General features: G+C 31.9%; 2 protein-coding genes and 1 long non-coding RNA gene across 3 annotated transcripts; all 3 read left to right on the top strand.

Moving 5' to 3' along the window:
* Positions 1 to 1,217: 1,217 nt before the first annotated feature.
* LOC107957255 (digalactosyldiacylglycerol synthase 2, chloroplastic) lies at positions 1,218 to 4,502 on the top strand. The gene is made up of 5 exons (XM_016892731.2): positions 1,218 to 1,421; positions 2,005 to 2,395; positions 2,775 to 3,041; positions 3,448 to 3,800; positions 3,890 to 4,502. The coding sequence occupies exons 2-5, from the start codon at positions 2,114 to 2,116 to the stop codon at positions 4,389 to 4,391; spliced, it is 1,404 nt and encodes a 467-aa protein (XP_016748220.1). The 5' UTR covers positions 1,218 to 1,421; positions 2,005 to 2,113; the 3' UTR covers positions 4,392 to 4,502.
* Positions 4,503 to 5,693: 1,191 nt separating this feature from the next.
* LOC107961182 (uncharacterized) lies at positions 5,694 to 9,463 on the top strand. The gene is made up of 4 exons (XM_016897394.2): positions 5,694 to 6,310; positions 7,754 to 7,786; positions 8,904 to 9,068; positions 9,163 to 9,463. The coding sequence occupies exons 1-4, from the start codon at positions 6,233 to 6,235 to the stop codon at positions 9,283 to 9,285; spliced, it is 399 nt and encodes a 132-aa protein (XP_016752883.1). The 5' UTR covers positions 5,694 to 6,232; the 3' UTR covers positions 9,286 to 9,463.
* A 3,211-nt stretch (positions 9,464 to 12,674) lies between these two features.
* Positions 12,675 to 15,661, top strand: LOC121209712 (uncharacterized). Its single transcript, XR_005904797.1, has 3 exons — positions 12,675 to 12,715; positions 13,552 to 13,617; positions 14,333 to 15,661. It is a non-coding gene; the product is annotated as an uncharacterized lncRNA (long non-coding RNA).
* The last annotated feature ends 4,942 nt before the right edge of the window (positions 15,662 to 20,603 follow it).

The raw sequence follows: 20,603 nt of genomic DNA, 5'->3' as shown, positions 1-20,603 counted from the left end.
GCCTTTTCTTTTATAGAAATGTTGACTAAAATATTAAATTTTGAACGGTATTTGCTTGACAACCCATGTGACAGTTGACGTGCATTTTATGCTAACATGACACTATTTGTATTCCATGTCATGTTAACAAATAGTTTAAAAATTATAAAAAAAATTTCAAAATTATAAATAGTTCTTAAAAATTTTTAAAAAATGAATTACACGTGGATTGTTATGCAGACTATCATGTTTAAAAATTTAACGTTTTAGTTAGTACTCCTGTTAAAAAATCAATACAATTCTTTTTGAAATGTTGATAGTCAAATTCGACTACTTTTAGAGAATTAAGAACCAAATTTAACTAAGGTGAAATTAAAAAAGTAAGTGCTGAAAAATCAAGTATTAAAATTTTAAGTACTGAATTTAAGTTAAAAAATTGTTTGATATATTACTTAAAATTAATTACAGAATATAATTAGATTTTAAATTATAAAAAATATATATTCTATAATTTATTATTAATTTTTAAATGTTTTACCTTATTCTAAACAAAAATCAAATTTTAAACATAAAATTTTTATAAGATAATATAATATTAGAATAAATAAAATAAAATTGAATTAATTGGACATATTCTCCATTAAGTAATAAATAGTCTACTTATTATTTTCTATTAGAGAAATAATTATAACTGATTGTTTTATTTTAGATTAATTTTAAAAATTAAATTATTAAAAATATTAATTTTCAAATGATTTAATTTTTTCAATTATCTACCAAACAAACCCCCCAAAAAAATCTAATTTGACATAAATTTAAATGTTAAAAAGTTAAAGCCAAAAATAAATAAATAAATTCCACAACTATAAACTTGTTATCCGGCTAAATTTGTTGAAAATACCAAAAAAAAATTAGAGAAATGAGCCACTTTATGAGATATTTAGATAAATAAATTGACACAGCAGCTCCTTTGGTCAAATGGATAAATGTTAGTGGTTTTATTCTTAAGTCTTGAGTTTGATTTCTCTTTTACTTACATTTGTATTTTTTATTTTCTGTTGTTAATACATTAGCTCATTTGGTTAGATGGCCTTAAGTCTTAAGTCCAATTCTTCTTTTAAGTATATTTATATTTTTTATTACATATTATTCTAAAAATAATGATATTTGTAATAATTATTTAATTTTATAAATAAAAAATTTATTAATTAAAAAAGATGAATGATGTAATTTTTTTTGAGCATATTCAGCAAATATAACCCTCCTTAGTTTGTAGAAAAGGTAGATAAATAAACAAATAGATGGACCCAAAGCATATTCTTTTTCCTACTAACTTATCCTATTGGTCAAAACTGTTCTGTTTCCTCAATTCTCATTTCCCACAAAGTTCAACTCTGGAAGTTGCGGGAAGTTCCATTCAGAAACAGAAAAGAAAAATACAGGTAACTCATCTTAACTTTTGTTTTTCAGCAATCTGTTTCATTCTTCAATCTAACACAGAATAAGAAGGAAGATTAGATTGTGATACTTGAAAACGGAATCTCTCTGAATTTCTTTATTCTCATGATTCCGTGCTGAGGCAGCTATTCTCGCATCTCTCTATTTTTTCCCCTCTGTTGAAGCTTCTTAGTTGATAATTCAGGCCATTGATTAAGATCGTCAAAGAATCCTGTCTTTCTATTGTTTAGATCTTCATTAATATGATTTCTTGGCGAGGAAGGACCTTAGTATCAATTGGTTTTGGGACTCACCTTTCACATCATTTCTGCTGAATAGGGAGCTAATCTGATTATTTAAATAATCAAAAGCAAAATGCTAGCTTAATTTAAGCTATGGGTAGGAATATGAATACTTTTACTTCTTCCTTCTTGTGGTATGGATTTGAAATTAGCTTTATTCACACTTCATAGAAATTCCTATTTAATTATTAGCTTTTATATTTTAGGCAAGATTATTTTGATTTCTTGACTCTTGTTCCAAATTTCTTTTGCATTTCAGCTAATACTTGTGTTGTTATTGATGCAGTTGTAGACATTACTTCGTGTTTTGGAAAAGCCAACCTATCTGTTTTATAAGCTGCCTGCATTGGTTCCGTGCTGAAATTGTTGGCTAAAAACTTAAAGTTGATGACTGAATGGATAGAAAGCAGCATATAGCAATTTTTACCACAGCAAGTCTGCCATGGATGACCGGAACTGCAGTTAACCCTTTGTTTCGCGCTGCTTATCTTGCCAAAGATGGAGAGAGAAAGGTCACATTGGTGATCCCTTGGCTATCCTTAAAAGATCAAAAACTAGTATACCCAAACAACACCACCTTTGGTTCACCCTCAGAGCAAGAATCGTTTATTCGTCAATGGCTAGAGGAGAGGACTGCATTTATATCTGGTTTCGTCATACGGTTTTATCCTGGAAAGGTAATTGTAGCAGGCTTTTGTTTACATAGTAGGCTTTTATAAAGGAAAGGTAATCATATCTAAACTTTTCCTGAACTATTAATGCTTTTATTTACTTGGTACGCTTGTCGGCATATTATCTTTTATTAAACATTTTCTGATAATTTAAAATTCAAACTCCCTAATGTTTCTAAGTGATGAGTGGTGAGTTAAAAAGTTAAAATGTACCTAGTTTTTAGCTATTTGTATCTACCAGAATGCTAATCTGGTAGAACCTATTTGTACTTGTGTAGCATTTTGCTGTATGTCTACAGTGGTTGTTTAGACATTAAAACCATCATTGAATTTGAGTAGCATAATAATAATCTGATGGTATTTTTTAACACCACTTGTGATGCAGTTTGCTGTAGATAAAAGAAGCATTCTTCCTGTAGGAGACATCTCAGAAATCATCCCTGATGAAGAGGCAGATATTGCTGTCCTTGAGGAACCTGAGCACCTTACATGGTTTCATCATGGGAAGAGATGGAAAACTAAATTCCGCCTTGTCATAGGAATAATACATACCAATTATTTGGAGTATGTGAAGAGAGAAAAAAATGGACAATTCCAAGCATTTCTTCTGAAATATGTAAATAGTTGGGTTGTAAGCATCTATTGCCATAAGGTAAGTTTCGTAAATAAGTCATGATTTTCATCCTGGTTGTAAAAAATTATTTTTACTTTTTCCCCTTTTCTGTTAAAGATCTGTGATATTTGTAGGATTAAACAAAGTTTGCAATCTTGCGTGGTAGGATAAACTTGTTAAAACAGTATATATTATTTAAGGAAGAAGATTATTGTAATTTACTATACCTTGGGTGATGCATTGTTCTGAACTAATGGGAATAGGCTCACTGCCACCATGTGATAGAGAGGATAGTCTTAACTGTCGACGCAGGTGATAGTGAGGGAAAAAAAATAGAAAAACAGAGGGAGAGCTGGGAGGGAGAAGAAAGCTGAATTTCCTTGTCTCCATGTATTGTACATATAATAATTAATTTCGTTGAATTGCAATCATGATGTAATTGCAGGTAATTAGGTTGTCCGCTGCCACCCAGGATTACCCCAGATCCATCATCTGCAATGTTCATGGAGTTAATCCCAAGTTCCTTGAGATAGGCAAGGAAAGGTTTGAGCAACAACATAGCAGTATCCACCAGGCCTTCACCAAAGGTGCTTACTACATTGGGAAGATGATTTGGAACAAAGGCTATGGGGAGCTACTTAAACTACTTAATGATCACCAAAAGGAGCTCGCTGGTCTTGAGATTGATCTATACGGCAATGGAGAGGACTCCGATCAAGTTAAAGAAGCTGCTAACAAGCTGAAACTGACAGTTAGAGTTCATCCGGGTCGTGATCATGCTGATCCTTTATTCCTTGAGTAAGCCTCTTTCTGTTCTCCCACCCTCGTGCCCTCTTTTCTTGGACTTTGATCAATTAACAATAATTAAGACTTGTTTTCCTTTTCAGTTATAAAGTGTTCTTGAATCCTAGCACGACAGATGTTGTTTGCACAACCACAGCCGAAGCATTGGCTATGGGAAAGATTGTTGTTTGTGCCAATCACCCCTCTAACGACTTCTTCAAGCAGTTTCCCAACTGTCGAATATATGACGATGACAATGGTTTTGTTGAAGCGACATGCAAGGCACTCAGTGAGGAGCCTGTACCATTAACTGATGCACAGAGATATGAGCTGTCTTGGGAGGCAGCCACGGAGCGGTTTTTAAAGGTTTCCGAGCTGAACCAGGTCTTTGCAACAGAAAGGGAGAAAAATTCGTCAAAGGAATTTGCATCAGTCTCCTTGAACTTGTGGAAAAGCATGGAGGACACTTCAGCATATTTTCACCATCTGGCATTAGGATTTGAAACAACTAGAAGAGCATTTGGTGCAATTCCAGGAAGCTTGCAGCCGGATGAAGAGCAACGTAAAGAACTTGGTTTGGCAACCTCATCCAAACATTCTCTGTAAATCATTTCAGAACATATTTGAAATGCTAGAAAATTTCAACCCTTGCATTTTCATTTTCAAACACATGATATTACTCTGGCTAAAGTTTAAATACAAAAGTTGGTTCACCAATAGTGTAATTTACCCAATATAAAAAATAAAAAAAATAAAACCTTACTAATGATTATATAATTTACTTTGCAGAAAGAATGTGTCATTTCTCAACTAAGTTGGTGCTCAGATGACTTAATAAGAGATATATAGATAAGTATAGTATAGATATAGTAATTTTTTCTTTTAACAACCCATTTGTGCGCGAAGATTTTGTCTATTATAGAAAAGTGGTTGTTACACATTTATAACAACAGATAGATTGTTGTAAATCTATCTATCATAGTGTGAATTTTCATCAAATAAAATAAAATGAGAATGATATTAAAAAAAAAGTAGGAAGTAAATCAACAAAATTAAAACACATATAACAAGTGCATGGATTATTGCTTTTATGCATATTTTATTTTTACATTCTTTCATGTAATTAATTTTAATGTTCATAAGTCTAAAAAGTTTAATTAATTAGCATGAGTTCTGAAATTAAATTAATTAATTTATCACAAATGATTAAATTCAAGTAATTAATTTATAAGTTTATAATACTCCAAATTTATAGTAGAATATTTAATTAGGAACTTAAATAATTTATTGAATTGATATCTTGAATTTCACTCACCGAATATTATTTCATTTAATAAATTATAATGAAAAGACTTGTTTATATGAAATAGCTATAATCATACTTAAAAGTTTAAACAACATGTTATTATAGGGAACTAATTTAATAAAGAATATATTTCATAATTAAAGAAGTTACTGTTATAAGTGAAAAACTTGTCTAGAAAATTAAAATAAAACATAAAAAATTGATTGTACTAAAAATTTAATTATTTTAACATGTGATTATTATAGAGAGAATTGACTATATCTCAATTGTATTTAGTTCTACACATATTAAATTTTAACATGAAAATAATTCATACTATATTATACAAAATTTACATTACCTGAAGAGAAAATTGAGTTTCATAAAATTGAATATACAACATCACTACTTATATTCTTTTTTTTTTAAAAAAAATTTACACTAATGCTATAATCAAAGTATACATGTAAATTACAACGGAGCTGGATACAAAGATATCTAAACAAATAGAATTAAATTAAAGAGGAAGAAATTAAAAAATGGAAAAATGTAGAGAAAAGCCGACTAACTTGAACTAAAACTCATATATAGCATCACATATAATTCCATGGACATGCCTTTTCCCTGTAATATATTTGTTTTGGTTTTCGAATAGATTAATTAAGGATTTGCCCAATATTTAATTGTTAGTGAGGCGCCAGGGCCACTGCCGGGGCGTGGGGTATATCAATAAGAAGTAACCGCCACTGACGTTTCCGTTTTGACCATATACCACCATTCTTTTGAAAAACCAGTAACGGCTGGTTTCTGAGTTTTTCCTTGGTGCTAAATATTGCCATTCATGGCCTCAAAATTTGTAGCTTTGCTTTTACTCCCTTTATGAATACAACTCATCTGCTTTTACTCTTTTTTGTCTCATATAAACTGAAAATTCAAGAACCAAACTAATCCTAGTAAAATCCGAGCTGTACTCAGAAGGACTCAATTTCTTGCCTTTTGAATCATCTCCTTCCACGTTTCCTTCGCCACCAGCATTGTCTCCACGTGTTCTATCGGGAGGGATTCTGTTCTTCCTCAATGAATTCTTTATTAACCCCTCCTTCCCATCTCCAGTTTCGCACTACACACCTTAATTTCCGTAGACAACTTAACTTTGGTGGCAATGGCTGATGATGATTTGAAGCTTCAACAACCAGTGGATGAAAACAATGTTCCTGACATCCCAGAACCTGAAACTGAGGTATATAATCCCATATTAGTTGGTAATATGGAATGGGTTTTGATGAATTTGTTTAATTGGTTCATTAACTAGTGGATTGTTTTAATTCACTATAGTATCCTATATCTAAACACGTAAAATTGGTTAAACAAGAGCTTCAAGGCAATGAACATTGAACCACCAGCGTCTTGGGATTGAATCGCAGGCAAGAGTTGCCTGCTAGTGTGTGGCAGCGATTTGCTTCTGCCGAAGTTGTGTGAGTTGTAAAAAGAAAAAAAAAAAAACAATGAACACAATTCTACTAATTGCAAAATGTTCAAATGTAGCTACCTTGTCAATATTTTATCTGACTTTTGTTGCTTAACGTTTTAGGTCATAATGGAAAAATCCAGTACCTGACTAAGAAATTTTATAATCTGCTATCTGTACTTATCAAATCGTCTGAAATCTATTAGTGCATACTTGTTACTAACTGACTTTGGAGGTTATATACTTTTTTGACACCAAGGAATTTTTGAAGGCTGTTCTTCCTATGTTAGGATATGTTTTGCTAAGATGATTTGACATGCACGGCGTGGTTTTGCCTTTTGCTTGTAACCGGTAACACAGTTGGTACAAGTTTGTAGGTCATGATTTGAGGATAAAATAGGATTGCATTCTGATTAGAAGAATATGATCTTTTATCAACTGCATTGTTCAAATACTAGCATGTTTTCTGCTGCTTGAGTGGTTAATATCTACCAAGATCTGTTGGTTTTAGACAAATAAATTTGGAGAACCTTAGATTGCATGGTTGTTGGCTCATCGCGAGTCTTGTTCAAATGCCCGGCACGTGTCCTGTTGCTCATATACTAACATGGATTAAGATCTGTCAGTTTTGTACGGATAAAATTTGGACACATGAGTAACGTTTCTTGATTTTACCTTTTATATTATGATTAAGTCATATCAAGAACACTCATTCTAGTAATCTAGTTATTTATGTTGGCTAGTGGCATGTGCTGAATATAGGTTACCTTAATTTGTTCGATATGGTAAAAGAGAATCTATTGACGATTGCATCATTTAGGTAACGTCATGTGTGGATTGTAAGCTGACATAATTTCTGTGGTAATTTAGTTTAACTATAACTTGAAACTTCTGAATATTGAAGCTAATACAAAACTAATCAGCAAACACAACGGGATTTGAGTCAAAAGTGGATCTATTAGTACTCTTTTATATCAATGAGTTTCAAGGCAGTGAACATGGTTGTACTAATTGTAAAAGGTTCAAATGTAGCCACCTTGTCAACATTTTATCTGACTTCTGTTGCTTAATGTTTTAGATCATAATGGAAAGATATAGTACCTGACGAAGGAATTTTAGAATCTGGTATCTGTATTTATCAAATCGTCTGAAATTTATTATTGCATACTTGTTGTTACTGACTGATTTTGGTGGTTGTATACTTTTGGACACCAGGGAATTCCAGAAGACTCTTCTTCCGAAGCTAGGGTATGTTTTGCATTAAATGCTTTGACATGCGTGGATTTGTTTTGCCTTTTCCTTGAAACCGGTAATATAATTGGTAGAAGTTGGGAGGTCATGATTTGAGGATAAAGTAGGATTACATGCTGATTAGCCTAATATGATCTGATATCAAGTGCAAATATTAGCATGTTTTCTGCCGCTCATGTGATTAATATCTACTAAGATCTGTTAGTTTTAGACAAATAAAGTTGGAAAATCTTAGATTGCATGTTTGTCGGCTCATTGCAAATCTTGTTCAAACACTAGCACGCGTCCTGTTGCTCATATACCAACATGGAGTGAGATCTGTCGGTTTTTATACGGATCAATTTGGACACATGAGTAACGGTTCTTGATTTTACCTTTCATGTCACGTGAAAAACACTCAAATCTATTAATCTTGTTATTTATGTCGGCAAGTGGCGTGTGCTGAACATAGGTAATCTTAATTTGTTCGATATGGTCTAAGAGAATCTATTGATGGTTGCATCATTTAAGTAACGTCATGTGCTGATCGTCAGCTGACATAATTTCTATGGTAATTTAGTTTAACTGTAACTTAAACATATTTTAACTTCTGAAATTTGAAGCTAGTACAAAATTGATTAGCAAACACAACAGCATGAGTCAAAAGTGGATCTATCTAGTTATTCAGCCAATGCAGAGAATGGAACCCAGTACTCTTTTATACCAATGCGTATGTATTAGGTGATTACAAACACATAATGCACAATTAAAGTATAAACTTAAATTGGTGAAACAGAGAAATAGTTTTGAAGTTGGTTTATGATAGCACACAGAATCTAGTGTTAATTTTTTTCTTCTTGTCTCAGTCTGCACTAATATTTGCATACTTCGGTTCCAAAATCTGATTTGTTAATGATTCTTCATTGACATACTTGAAATAACACATATGATATGGTTTCAATGCGTCATCCTCATAGGTTGTCATACAAACTTTTTGCAAGGAAACCTTTAAAATAATGACATCCCTGATCCCTGAACACTTTTATTGCCATTTTCACCTAGTTAATTCATGTTTTCTCTTACATATTGCTCTTTTTTCTCTACATTGACTCAGTATTTTTGTTTGAATCTTTAGGAACCCATTCCAACTCCTCCAGTGAGTTCTGCACGTCGTGATATCTGGAGAGAGCAACGGTGGAAGGATATTTTAAGCAAAGAGGAGCGGACACAGCGCTGTTCACGCTGCCAGGAGATAGGGCATGCTCATATTCATTGTCCTTATCCGTTCTATCCTGTGAAGGCAAGTTACATATTCTATAATTCTTTTCAATTTCCTCAACATTTACTCATTATCTGCTTCTATTTTGCTTAAGCATTGTCTTTTTGATTGCCAGTTTTTAACAGAAGCATTTCCCGTGCCAATGGTCTGGAGACCTCCAAAAGGGAAATACCGATGCAGTCGCTGTGGTCGACGTGGACACAACCGCCGCACTTGTCATGGACCTGTTTGCTATTAAATAGGTTGTTTGTTTGTGTTTTCTGCCATGCTGAACTTTTGGACATCTTTGTTTGCTGGGCTTTTCTATGGTGTTTTTCTTTTAAACCGTTAAGACAAGGGATATTTATATCTGTGGTTGAAATAGACATATATCGTTGTTTTCTGGTTATCAATATGCATTTGAGAAATATTACTCATGATGCTGGCAACAGCATGGAATATGAAATTTATCACCACAATGGTGGCACATTTTGGCAATTATTCCACATAGTTTAGGCTGAATTAAGCTTTTTCAAGTATGCTAGAAGCTCTAGGATAATGCTAGCCATGTTTAAGTTAAATTCCAAACATACAAGGAAGATATGGAAAAAAGATACATTTTTTCTCTTGGGCAATGAAACAAAAGGAAAAATGTATTACCTGGTTTCATTATGATGTCACACTATTTATTACTGAACAACCTATGGCGAACATGACACCCTATTGAGGAACAAGATTGACGTGGCATGGTGCCTTTGAAGAGCCTTATCTTTGTTTTTCTCTTAAACTCTACCCAGCTTCTGATGGAAACAACATAAATGAAATGGAAAAGAAAATCTGGTTGATCGTTTTCTCTTTTGGTCTGATACATCTCAGCCCACTTTAACCAAGCTTTCTGCCTAGATTAGTATGCTGAATGCTTAATAATATTGCTTTAGTGATGGAATGATTCAGTTGATCTGATTTTGGCTGTCTTATTTTATTGCCGAATCGGTTGGGTAATATCTTTTTACTTTAGGCATGCATGTTTATAAATTATGAAACTGAGTTGTTTTTTGACTGAACTGATAGAATTCTAACATTATGATGGTTTATAAAGTTGTAACTGCTTTATGAAATTGGAAAATACAAGTCCCATTCCTTAATAAGCTGCTAGTACATGATTTCAACAACTTCAGTTGGTGTGCAATATTCTTTTGAAAGTGGCAAGAGAGTCCACTATTGTTATGGTATCATTATATCGTTAGTCTTTAGGTTGGACTCTGAACTCAGAGCAGGTTCTATGATGGATGCTTGTTGAGACCATTATGATGAAATTAGATATCAATCTTAATGACTATCTGATCAGCCAAAGACTGTACCCTATACTAATGATGATGATGATGTTTGTCCTTTTTGGAGGTCTTGCTTCACCTCCATGATTTGATCCTAGAGTTTTTGTATAGTTCATGCTGCAGAATTTTTCTGCAGAATTTGGAGCTGCTGTGTTTCAACAGTTGATGAAGAATCAATTATTTATTGCTATTTTAGAGGTTTGAATATGTGAAAATAGAGCTTCACAAGATGTCCCTCTTACAGGAAAAGTAATTTCCAATTTCCCTTCCTTAAAAAGAGCTAAAAAAATGGTGCCATAGGACAATAGAATCGTTTATCAACAAGTGCTATGCTCAAGCTTCTATGCATGGCCCTTATGTTGTAGATTTGAATTTGCAGTAGGGCTAGTGTTCTGTTTTCAAAGAATATGAGCCACCATACTATTTGGCCTTGAAGATTATCAGACGTGTTTATCATGAAATGTCTTTCTCTTTCACTATTTTTGTAATCACCCAAAATCCACGGGCACCGAAAAAGTGAGTTATAGGGTCTCCGTCTTAGTGAAATAAGTTCGAAAATAATTATTAAAAATATTTATGAGTTTAGTAGTGTGCCTAATTAAGTTTTAATTGGGTGAATTTAGCTTAATTTAGAGTAATTTGTAAAAAGAACTAAATTGAATAAGGGGTAAAAGTTTAATTCTAAAGTAATAGAAAATAAAAAGGATTAAAATGATAATTAAACCATTTACAAAAATTGAGGCGGCATATATGTATTAAAATCTAAGATTTTATTTAGGTTATATATAAATATTATATAATTATTATATATAATTATAAACCATCATTATGGTTTTATATTATTATTATTATTATTATTAAATGAAGTAAATAGTAGACAATTGTATGGTTATAATTAAATATATGTGTAATAATATGTATAATACAATTGTAATATAAGTATTATTTATTAAGTAGACATTTATTAGATAAATAATTAAAACAAGATCTTTTTGGTATGAAAAACAAATTAGATAATGACATTTGTAATAATATAAATATGTACACTTGTTATATGTAAAAGATATTTTAATATATGATATTAATATTATAATATGTTAAAAAAATAATAAAGCATAAAAGAAAAAAAAACAAACAGAGAAACAAAACAGAAAAGAAACAGAGAGCATTTCGAAGGCAGCAGGGAAAAAGAAAGAAAGAAAAGAAAAAGGGGAAATAGGGTTTTTGAAGTTTGGAGTTTAATTGGTAAGCTCAATCAAGTCATTTTCTCTTAATTTTGATGTTTTAAAAGTATTAAAACAAGGTTTTGATGGAATTAAGTTCGTAGTTTAGAAGTTCTTAGGTTTTTAAACAAAGTTCATGTTGAATAAAATGATGAAATAGGGGTTTAATTGAATGAAATTTAAGTTAGAATAGATAAAGGGATTGAAATGTAAAGTAAGCTATAAGTTTTGTGTTTTAGGGACTAAGTTGAATAAAATTCGAAATTAGGAAAATATGTTGAAAATTTAATAGTTAAACTTGAGTTTAAATGAAATTTGAATAGAAATAAAGTGTGAATTGGTGTTGTAAATTTGGTTATTAACATTTTACACCAAAACAGTTTTGGGCAGTAGTAGTGTTTTAAATTTGAAAATTCACAAAAAATTTTAGAAATCGAACTAGAGAATGAATCAAGTATGAAATTAAATCTTATTGAGTCTAGTTTCTCGTAGAAGGAACGGTGTAAGCAACGAAATTGTATATCATAAGATATTATAAGTTTTGTGAGATAAGGTCAGAATGAATTCGGGTTCCCTTGTTCTAACTTTGAAAAATCATTAAAAATGGTATAAAAATAATTATGGGTTGGAATTTATATGTTTAAAATCCTTAATTAACATATTTTCAAGATAATCAAACGGAAACATCGTCCAAATCTTGTACAAAGAGATAATTAATTTTTAGTGCAGAATGGTTGGAACTGTTTGACAGCAGAACAGGGACAAATTTAAAGAATAAACTGTACTTATTGGCTAAACCAAAAATTGTAGAAATTTTATGGTAAGAAGATATATGAGTCTAGTTTCAGGAAAAATTAGCGGATCTTAATTTGGAGTTTCTTAGCTCAAGATATAAATGATGTAGTAACAATGACTCAAATAGACAGCTTTGAATGAACATATAAGTAAATAGTGGAATTATATGTACAAAAAAAAATGGTTAAATTTGCATGTTTAGGCTCATGAATTAAATTGAATTGTGTTGTGTTAATGATTATAAATTATTATTATTTTCGTAGTTAACAAAGAACCCAAGACATCGGCGCACAAAGGGAAGGAAAAAGCTATCGAGGATTAAAACGAAAAATTCACGGTTTGTATTACTATAATTCAAATTATTTATTTATTCATTAAATGTTTAATTTAATTTATGTATATGGTAAGTAAATTATAAGGTAAGTCTATTTGTTAAATTGTATAAAAATTTAATTGAATGATGAATATGTATTGAAATTGAATTGCTTGTGGATTAAAATGAAAAAGTGTATTGAATTGAGTTGAAATTGAAATTGAAAAGTGATATGGAATACCCTATTAACTAGTCGGGCTGAGTCGGATATAATTGGCATGCCATAGGATTTGGAAGAGTACGGGAATTATCGGCTTTGCCAATCAGACACTTTATGTGTCGTATTTTAGGCACCTCGTGTGTCGTATCAGACAACTCGTGTGTCGTTTTAGGCACTTTATGTGTCGTATTCTGATCAGGAACTATGTACCGTTTTAGACACAATGTGCCGTACCGGTGTGTTTGGGTTGGAATCTGTGTATCCGTCAAAGTCTAGATCTGTTAATAGGGTGAACATCTAAAATGAGAAATTTAAAATAAATTGATTGATTATTTTATTAAAATATTGAAAGAAATGAGAAAGTTGAATTATGAATTGAAATGAAGATTGAAAATGAAAGGCATGAATTTAATATTCATGTAGTGATTGAAATTGTTACATGTGATATGAGATGGAAATTAAAGAATAGTTAAAAATTGCATTGTTATTATTAATTAATGAAGTTTAAGAATGAATTGATATTTGAGAAATTGGATAGTTACATGTTCGGTAATTATAATTCTTTATTGCTATTATAATTTGAATTATGGTAATACCACTGAGTATGGAATACTCAGCATGCGGTTGTTTCCGTGCGCAGGTTAATAGGAGTTTAGTGTCCCGGTCCAACATCCGAACGATCCCAACTCCAGCAAAAAGATTTTTGGTGATGATTTTCTTTCCTTAATTGGAAGTGGCATGTACTAGGTGTTGTATAGGTTACATTGATATTCTTGTAATGTTGGTTGTAAGAATGGTATACCATATTTTGTTATTAGTTTAATAAAATGGTAAAGATTATATTATATAATTTGGTATTAAGTTAGAATGAAAAATGAACGAAGTTACTAGTTAATTTTGATTAATATTATGAATGTTTAGTTATTAAATTACTATATAAATGAATTGGTTATGATTTAGGTGTATTTAGGTTTAAATTGTTTTGATTGTGCCATTGGTCTTGGATTAGTTGATTTCTGGTTTGAACTTGCAAGGGGTTTTATGTAAAAATAAGAAGAAATGCTGTCAAAATTTTTATAAAAAAATTTTGAATGAATGAAGTCAATTAGAAATAAAAACATAATTTATATGAATTTATGATTCTACTATAATATGTTTGTTAAATAATTAATTGTTTAATTATTTATTTATTAAGAATTATCCGTAATTTGTCTGATTTGTCTGGTAATGACCCGTAACCCTATTTCGGCGACGGTTTAAGGTTGAAGGGTATTATATTTTTTGGTATCAGAGCTATCAAGTTTAGCCGATTCTCGACTTAAATTGGGCTCGGAATTGAGTCTAGAAGTACATGCCACTTTTGAGTCAAAATTGAGTCGGGATTTTTGGATGCTGACCTATTTATTTGTTTTGTATTATAGATTAAAGATGTTGGATGAAATAATGAATGATACTGATGAAGAAATGCATACCGGAGAAGAAAAATCTTACGGGTTAGATGAAACTGTATCGGTAACACCTAGTATTAACCTGATGAGAAACTAATCTCCTAGAGCAGAAAGAAGAAACGATAAAGATGATTCTAACACATTAAGAAAAATTGTTGATGTACTACAAAGAGTAGCGAAAATTGTTCCTGCTACGACTTTAGTTCCAATTCAAAGACGGGCCCCGATAAAGGAATTGAAAAAGTATGGTGCCACTGAATTTATGGGTCTGAAAGGAGTCGATCCGTCTGCAGCTAAAAATTGGATGGAGTCGACTAAAAGAATTTTACAACAATTAGATTGTACCCCCCGAGAGTGTTTGATTTGTGTTGTATAATTGCTACAAGGAGAAGCTTACTTATGGTAGGAATCAGTGGTTCGACATTTACCAGAGAATCAGATAACTTGGGATCTATTTCAGAAAGAGTTTCAAAAGAAATATATCGGAGAAATGTATATCGAAGACAAGAAACAAGAGTTTTTGACGTTACAACAGGGTGACATGACAGTAAGATTATGAGAGAGAATTCTCGAGACTTAGCAGATATTCCTCAGAGTTTATTCCAACTGAAGCTGACAGTTGTAAGAGATTTTTACAGGGTCTGCGAGATGAGATCAAATTACAGTTGGTATCTCAACGTATTACTGAAATGGTAGACTTGATTGAGCGAACTAAAATGGTAGAACAAGTGTTGGGCTTCAATAAAAAGACTGAAAGTCTTCGACCAGCGGGGAAGCGTACGGGAACTACCAGTTCAAATCCTCAACCGAAAAGACTAAAAGAATCTCAGGGTGGTTGGAGATTCAGTTTTAGATCGGACAGAGTTGGCAAAAGTAGGGGAAAACAGACTACGGTATTTACTGGTAGTATACGAGGTCCACCTGGAGATGTGGACATTCCAGAATGTGAATATTGTGGAAAGAGACATTTGGGTGAATGCTGGAAAGTGACCAGAGGTTGTTTCCGTTGTGGGTCGACGGAGCATTTTGTTAAAGATTGTCCGAATAATAAAAATGATACTCCTGTTACATCACAAAGATCAGTATCTACTGTTTGAGGCAGATGTCCAAGTAGAGGTAGTTCGGTTGCCAGAGGAGGAGCTGGTAAAAGGAGCAGTGATATTATTACTCAGAAGTCTGAAGCCAGAGTACCAGCTAGAGCTTATGTGGTCAAAACTCGTGAAGAAGGCGATGCCCACGATATGGTAACAGGTATATTTTTACTGTATTCTGATCTTGTTTATGCTTTGATTGATCCTAGATCTTCACATTCTTATATTAATTCAAAATTAGTTCAGTCGAGAAAATTAAAATCCGAAATGTCTAGAGTGTCTATTGAGGTGTCGAGTCCGTTGGGGCAAACAGTGTTAGTGAATCAGGTCTGTCCAAGATGCCCGTTGGTTATACAGAATAAAACTTTTCCAGTTGACTTGTTGATTATGCCATTTGGGGATTTTGATATAATACTGGGGATGGATTGGTTATTTGAACATGGAGTGATTTTAGACTGCTATAAAAAAAGATTTAGCATTCAGATAGAGAGTGAAGGTCAGGATGAAGTAAATGGTATTCGTACTAGTGGGCCAGCACGAATTGTTTCAGCAATAAAGGCTAGTAAATTACTTCAGCAGGGTTGTTCAGCATATTTGGCATATGTTATTAATTCTGATTCAGTTGGGAGTCAGTGCAGTCAAATTAGGACTGTCTGCGAATTTTCAGATGTATTTCCAGAAGAACTACCGGGTTTACAGCCAGATAGGGAAGTCGAGTTCACTATTGAGGTTTATCCGGGCACATCACCAATCTCTATACCTCCGTATCGAATGTCACCTACAGAGTTGAAAGAGCTGAAGATACAGTTGCAAGACTTATTAGACCGTGGTTTTATTCGACCGAGTATATCACCGTGAGGAGCTCTGGTATTATTTGTTAAAAAGAAAAATAGCTCGATGAAACTTTATATTGATTATCAGCAACTAAATAAGGTGACAATCAACTGATCAAACAAATCATCAATGTGAGGCAGTGGATACTTATTATTGATTGTCACCTTATTTAGTTGCCGATAATCAATACAAAGTCTCATCGAGCCATCTTTCTTTTTAACAAATAATACCGGAGATCCCCACGGTGATATACTCGGTCGAATAAAACCACGATCTAATAAGTCTTGCAACTGTATCTTCAGCTCTTTCAACTCTGTAGGTGACATTCGATACGGAGGTATAGAGATTGGTGATGTGCCCGGATAAACCTCAATAGCGAACTCGACTTCCCTATCTGGCGGTAAACCCTGTAGTTCTTCTGGAAATACATCTGGAAATTCGCATACAGTCTTAATTTGACTGCACTGACTTCCAACTGAATTAGAATTAATAATGTATACCAAATATGTTGAACAACCCTACTGAAGTAATTTACTAGCCTTTATTGCTGAAACAATTCGTGCTGGCCCACTAGTACGAATACCATTTACTTCAACCTGACCTTCACTTTCTGTCTGAATGTTGAATCTCTTTTTATAGCAGTCTAAAATCACTCCATGTTCAGATAACCAATCCATCCCCAGTATTATATCAAAATCCCCAAATGGCATAATCAACAAGTCAACTGGAAAAGTTTTATGCTGTATAATCAATGGGAATCTTGGACAGACCTGATTCACTAACACTGTTTGCCTCAACGGACTCGACACCTCAATGACACTCTAGACATTTCGAATTTTAATTTCTCGACTCAACTAATTTTGAATTAATATAAGAATGTGAAGATCCATGATCAATCAAAGCATAAGCAGGCTCAGAATCCAGTAAAAATATACCTGTTACCATATCGTGGGCATCACCTTCTTCACGAGTTTTGACCACATAAGCTCTAGCTGGTACTTTGGCTTCAGACTGCTGAGTAATAATATCACTGCTCCTTCTACCAGCTCTTCCTCTGGCAACCGAACTATCTCTACTTGGACCTCTGCCCTAAGCAGTAGATACTGATCTTTGTGATGTGACAGGAGTATCATTTTTATTCTTCGGATAGTCTTTAACAAAATGTTCTGTCGACCCACAACGAAAACAACCTCCTGTCACTTTCCAACATTCACCCAAATGTCTCTTTCCACAATATCCACATTCTGGAATGTCCACATCTCCAGGTGGACCTCATATACTACCAGTAGATACCGTCGTCTATTTTCCCCGGCTTCTTCCACCTCTGTCCGATCTAAAACTGAATCTCCAACCACCTTGAGATTCTTTTAGTCTTTTCGGCTGAGGATTCGAATTGGTAGTTCCCATACGCTTTCCAGTTGGTCGAACACTTTCAGTCTTTTTATTGAAGCCCAACACTTGTTCAACCATTTTAGCTCGCTCAATCAAGTCTACCATTTCAGTAATACGTTGAGATACCAACTGTAATTTGATCTCATCTCGCAGACCCCGTAAAAATCTCTTACAACTGTCAGCTTCAGTTGGAATAAACTCTGAGGCATATCTGATGAGTCTCGAGAATTCTCTCTCATAATCTATTACTGTCATGTCACCCTGTTGTAACGTCAAAGACTCTTGTTTCTTGTCTTCGATATACATTTCTCTGATATATTTCTTTTAAAACTCTTTTTGAAATAGACCCCAAGTTATCTGATTCTCAAGTAAATGTCGAACTATTGATTCCCACCATAAGTAAGCTTCTCCTTGTAGCAACGATACAACACAAATCAAACACTCTCGCGGGGTACAATCTAATTGTTGTAAAATTTTTTTAGTCGACTCTATCCAATTTTCAGCTGCAGACGGATCGACTCCTTTCAGACCCATAAATTCAGTGGCACTATACTTTCTCAATTCATTTATTAGGGCCCGCCTTTGAATTGGAACTGAAGTCGTAGCAGGAACAATTTCCGCTACTCTTTGTAGTGCATCGACAATTTTTCTCAATGTGTCAAAATCATCTCTATCATTTCTTCTTTCTGCTCTAGGAGGTTGGTTTCTTATCGGGTTAATACTAGGTGTTACCGATTCAGTTTCATCTAACCCGTAAGATTCTTCTTCTCTGGTATGCATTTCTTCATTAGTATCATTCATTCTTTCATCCGACAATTCTTCGGTTCGAATTTACAATAAAAAAATCCTACTGTTTATTGTTGTTTTCCCACTTTTTGTCACTATTTTGTTACCATTTCATTATTTTGTTGTTAATATTTGAATATTGTATAACATTTATTTTATTGTTAATTTTGCTACTATATTATAGGTATTTGCTTGTTAAGTTGCACTTATCTTAGTTATAAAGATTTTTCTTAATTTATTTTCAATTTGGTGGGAAATATTTGTTTTAATATTTTCAATTTATTTGGAGTATTATATTTAAATATATATATAAAATTAATATTAGTGGATCAAGTCCGAATTTTAACATTTTTATCTAGATTAGACTTATATCTATTTTTCAAACTAAACCTTAACCTATCAATCAAGTTTAAAATTTTGTTAAAACTCAGCCTAATCATGGACAATCCTAATATTCTGTTTTACTTCTTATTTTTACACTTTTTGAATATGGACAAAACAGATGCACACACCAAAAAAATCCCTATAGCATGGTTTAATAGAATGTTAAAGTATTAGCACAATATAAAAATTTAAGCATAATAATTAATAAATATTGATTATATACTTTTTTTAACTTTTCATATATCATATAAATTTTCAACATTTAATTTTTTATGTTGTAATTTTTTTCAAGTTTGATCTTTTTATATATTGTGTAATGGATTTTACGAACTTTACAGTGTACCTTACAAATTTGACTGTGTTTTCATAATTTAAGTTAATTCGTGAATCCCAACTCGACGAACCTCTAAGACTATGTGAAGGCCACATGGAGATTCAAAATAATTGATTGCTAATAGCCTTAATATGTCTTATCCTAAAATGTCATATCAAAGCTATTATAAAAAATATCAAATCAAACTTTCATGTCAACAATCTTAAGAAACATATCTAAATTTGTTTTTCACCATAAAAGAGTGATACTAACAATCCAAGTGAACTCTCTCCTTTTCTTGAATCTCCGAATTTTCTCGACCAAAACTACAATCTCCACCTTCTTAACCTAGGTTGAGAGGTCTAAAAATTATATTCTTACTTTATTATATTACAAACTATAAAACATTACTTTTATAAAATTCTAATTCTTTTTTTTGCCAAAAAACCATATTTTTTGAAGTTACATAATTAATATAAATCAAAATTCTAATCTTAAAACTTTTTTTTTTTTGAAGTTACTATGATTGCAATCACTCAAAATCTACCAAACATAAATTGAACTCAAACAGATAAATTAAAATGCATATATTTTTTATAAAAATAAATTTAAATAATACTCGTAGATAGGAATTTTACATTTGTCCTAATTTATTTTAAGGGGCAAACAGTTTACTTTGGTGTTTAGACAGATTCATACCAAAAAATGTCAATTTACATTTCTCCTAAATTATAAGTTTACTTTATATTAGTGGTGATATTAGTGGTGAGCGTTTGATTAAATTGAGTGAAAAAAATTTCGAGTTAATTAAGTTTGCAAGTTCTATTTTATCATCTTAACTTAATTTAAAATTGTTTCAAATTGAGTCTAGTGAAATGAAATTCGAGTCGAGTCGAATTGAATCGAATAAATTTATTCGAGTTAAATTAAAAAACATAAACATGTCAAATAAAAATATTGGTAGGAATAACTAATTTGAAAATTTTTACAAAGCAACATAATCAAAAAATAAGATACTTGAGTATGATAAATTTGAATCATTAATTAGGTCCAAAAATTATTATTTTAGAAAATTTTTAAATTTTTAAATTTTTTATATATTTTTTAAATAAATTTTAAATTTTTGAAAATTATTTTAATTTTTTTTTAATTTTTGTTGTGAAAGAAATCAATTTACTTATTTTCAAAGTTACTAAGAACGTTTTTACACTAATCTGTTATTCAGATTATTAGAATTATTTGAGTTATTCGAATTATAAAATTTAACTCGACTCGAATTTGAATCGAATTAATTAAGTTGACTCAAATAATTTAATTTAATTAACTCAAAATTTTAAAAAAAAATTAAAATTTTCAATTCAAATCAAATTTTGTTAACCTATATCTCTTCACACAAATCCACAATTTTAGTGTTAATTGACAAAATTGTAATCTAAATTTGGGA

The sequence above is a fragment of the Gossypium hirsutum genome, chromosome A11 (assembly GCF_007990345.1).
Source record: "Gossypium hirsutum isolate 1008001.06 chromosome A11, Gossypium_hirsutum_v2.1, whole genome shotgun sequence".
Lineage (NCBI taxonomy): Eukaryota > Viridiplantae > Streptophyta > Magnoliopsida > Malvales > Malvaceae > Gossypium > Gossypium hirsutum.
Note: the sequence above shows the minus strand (reverse complement) of the source record. Positions and strands in the feature narration are given on the sequence as shown.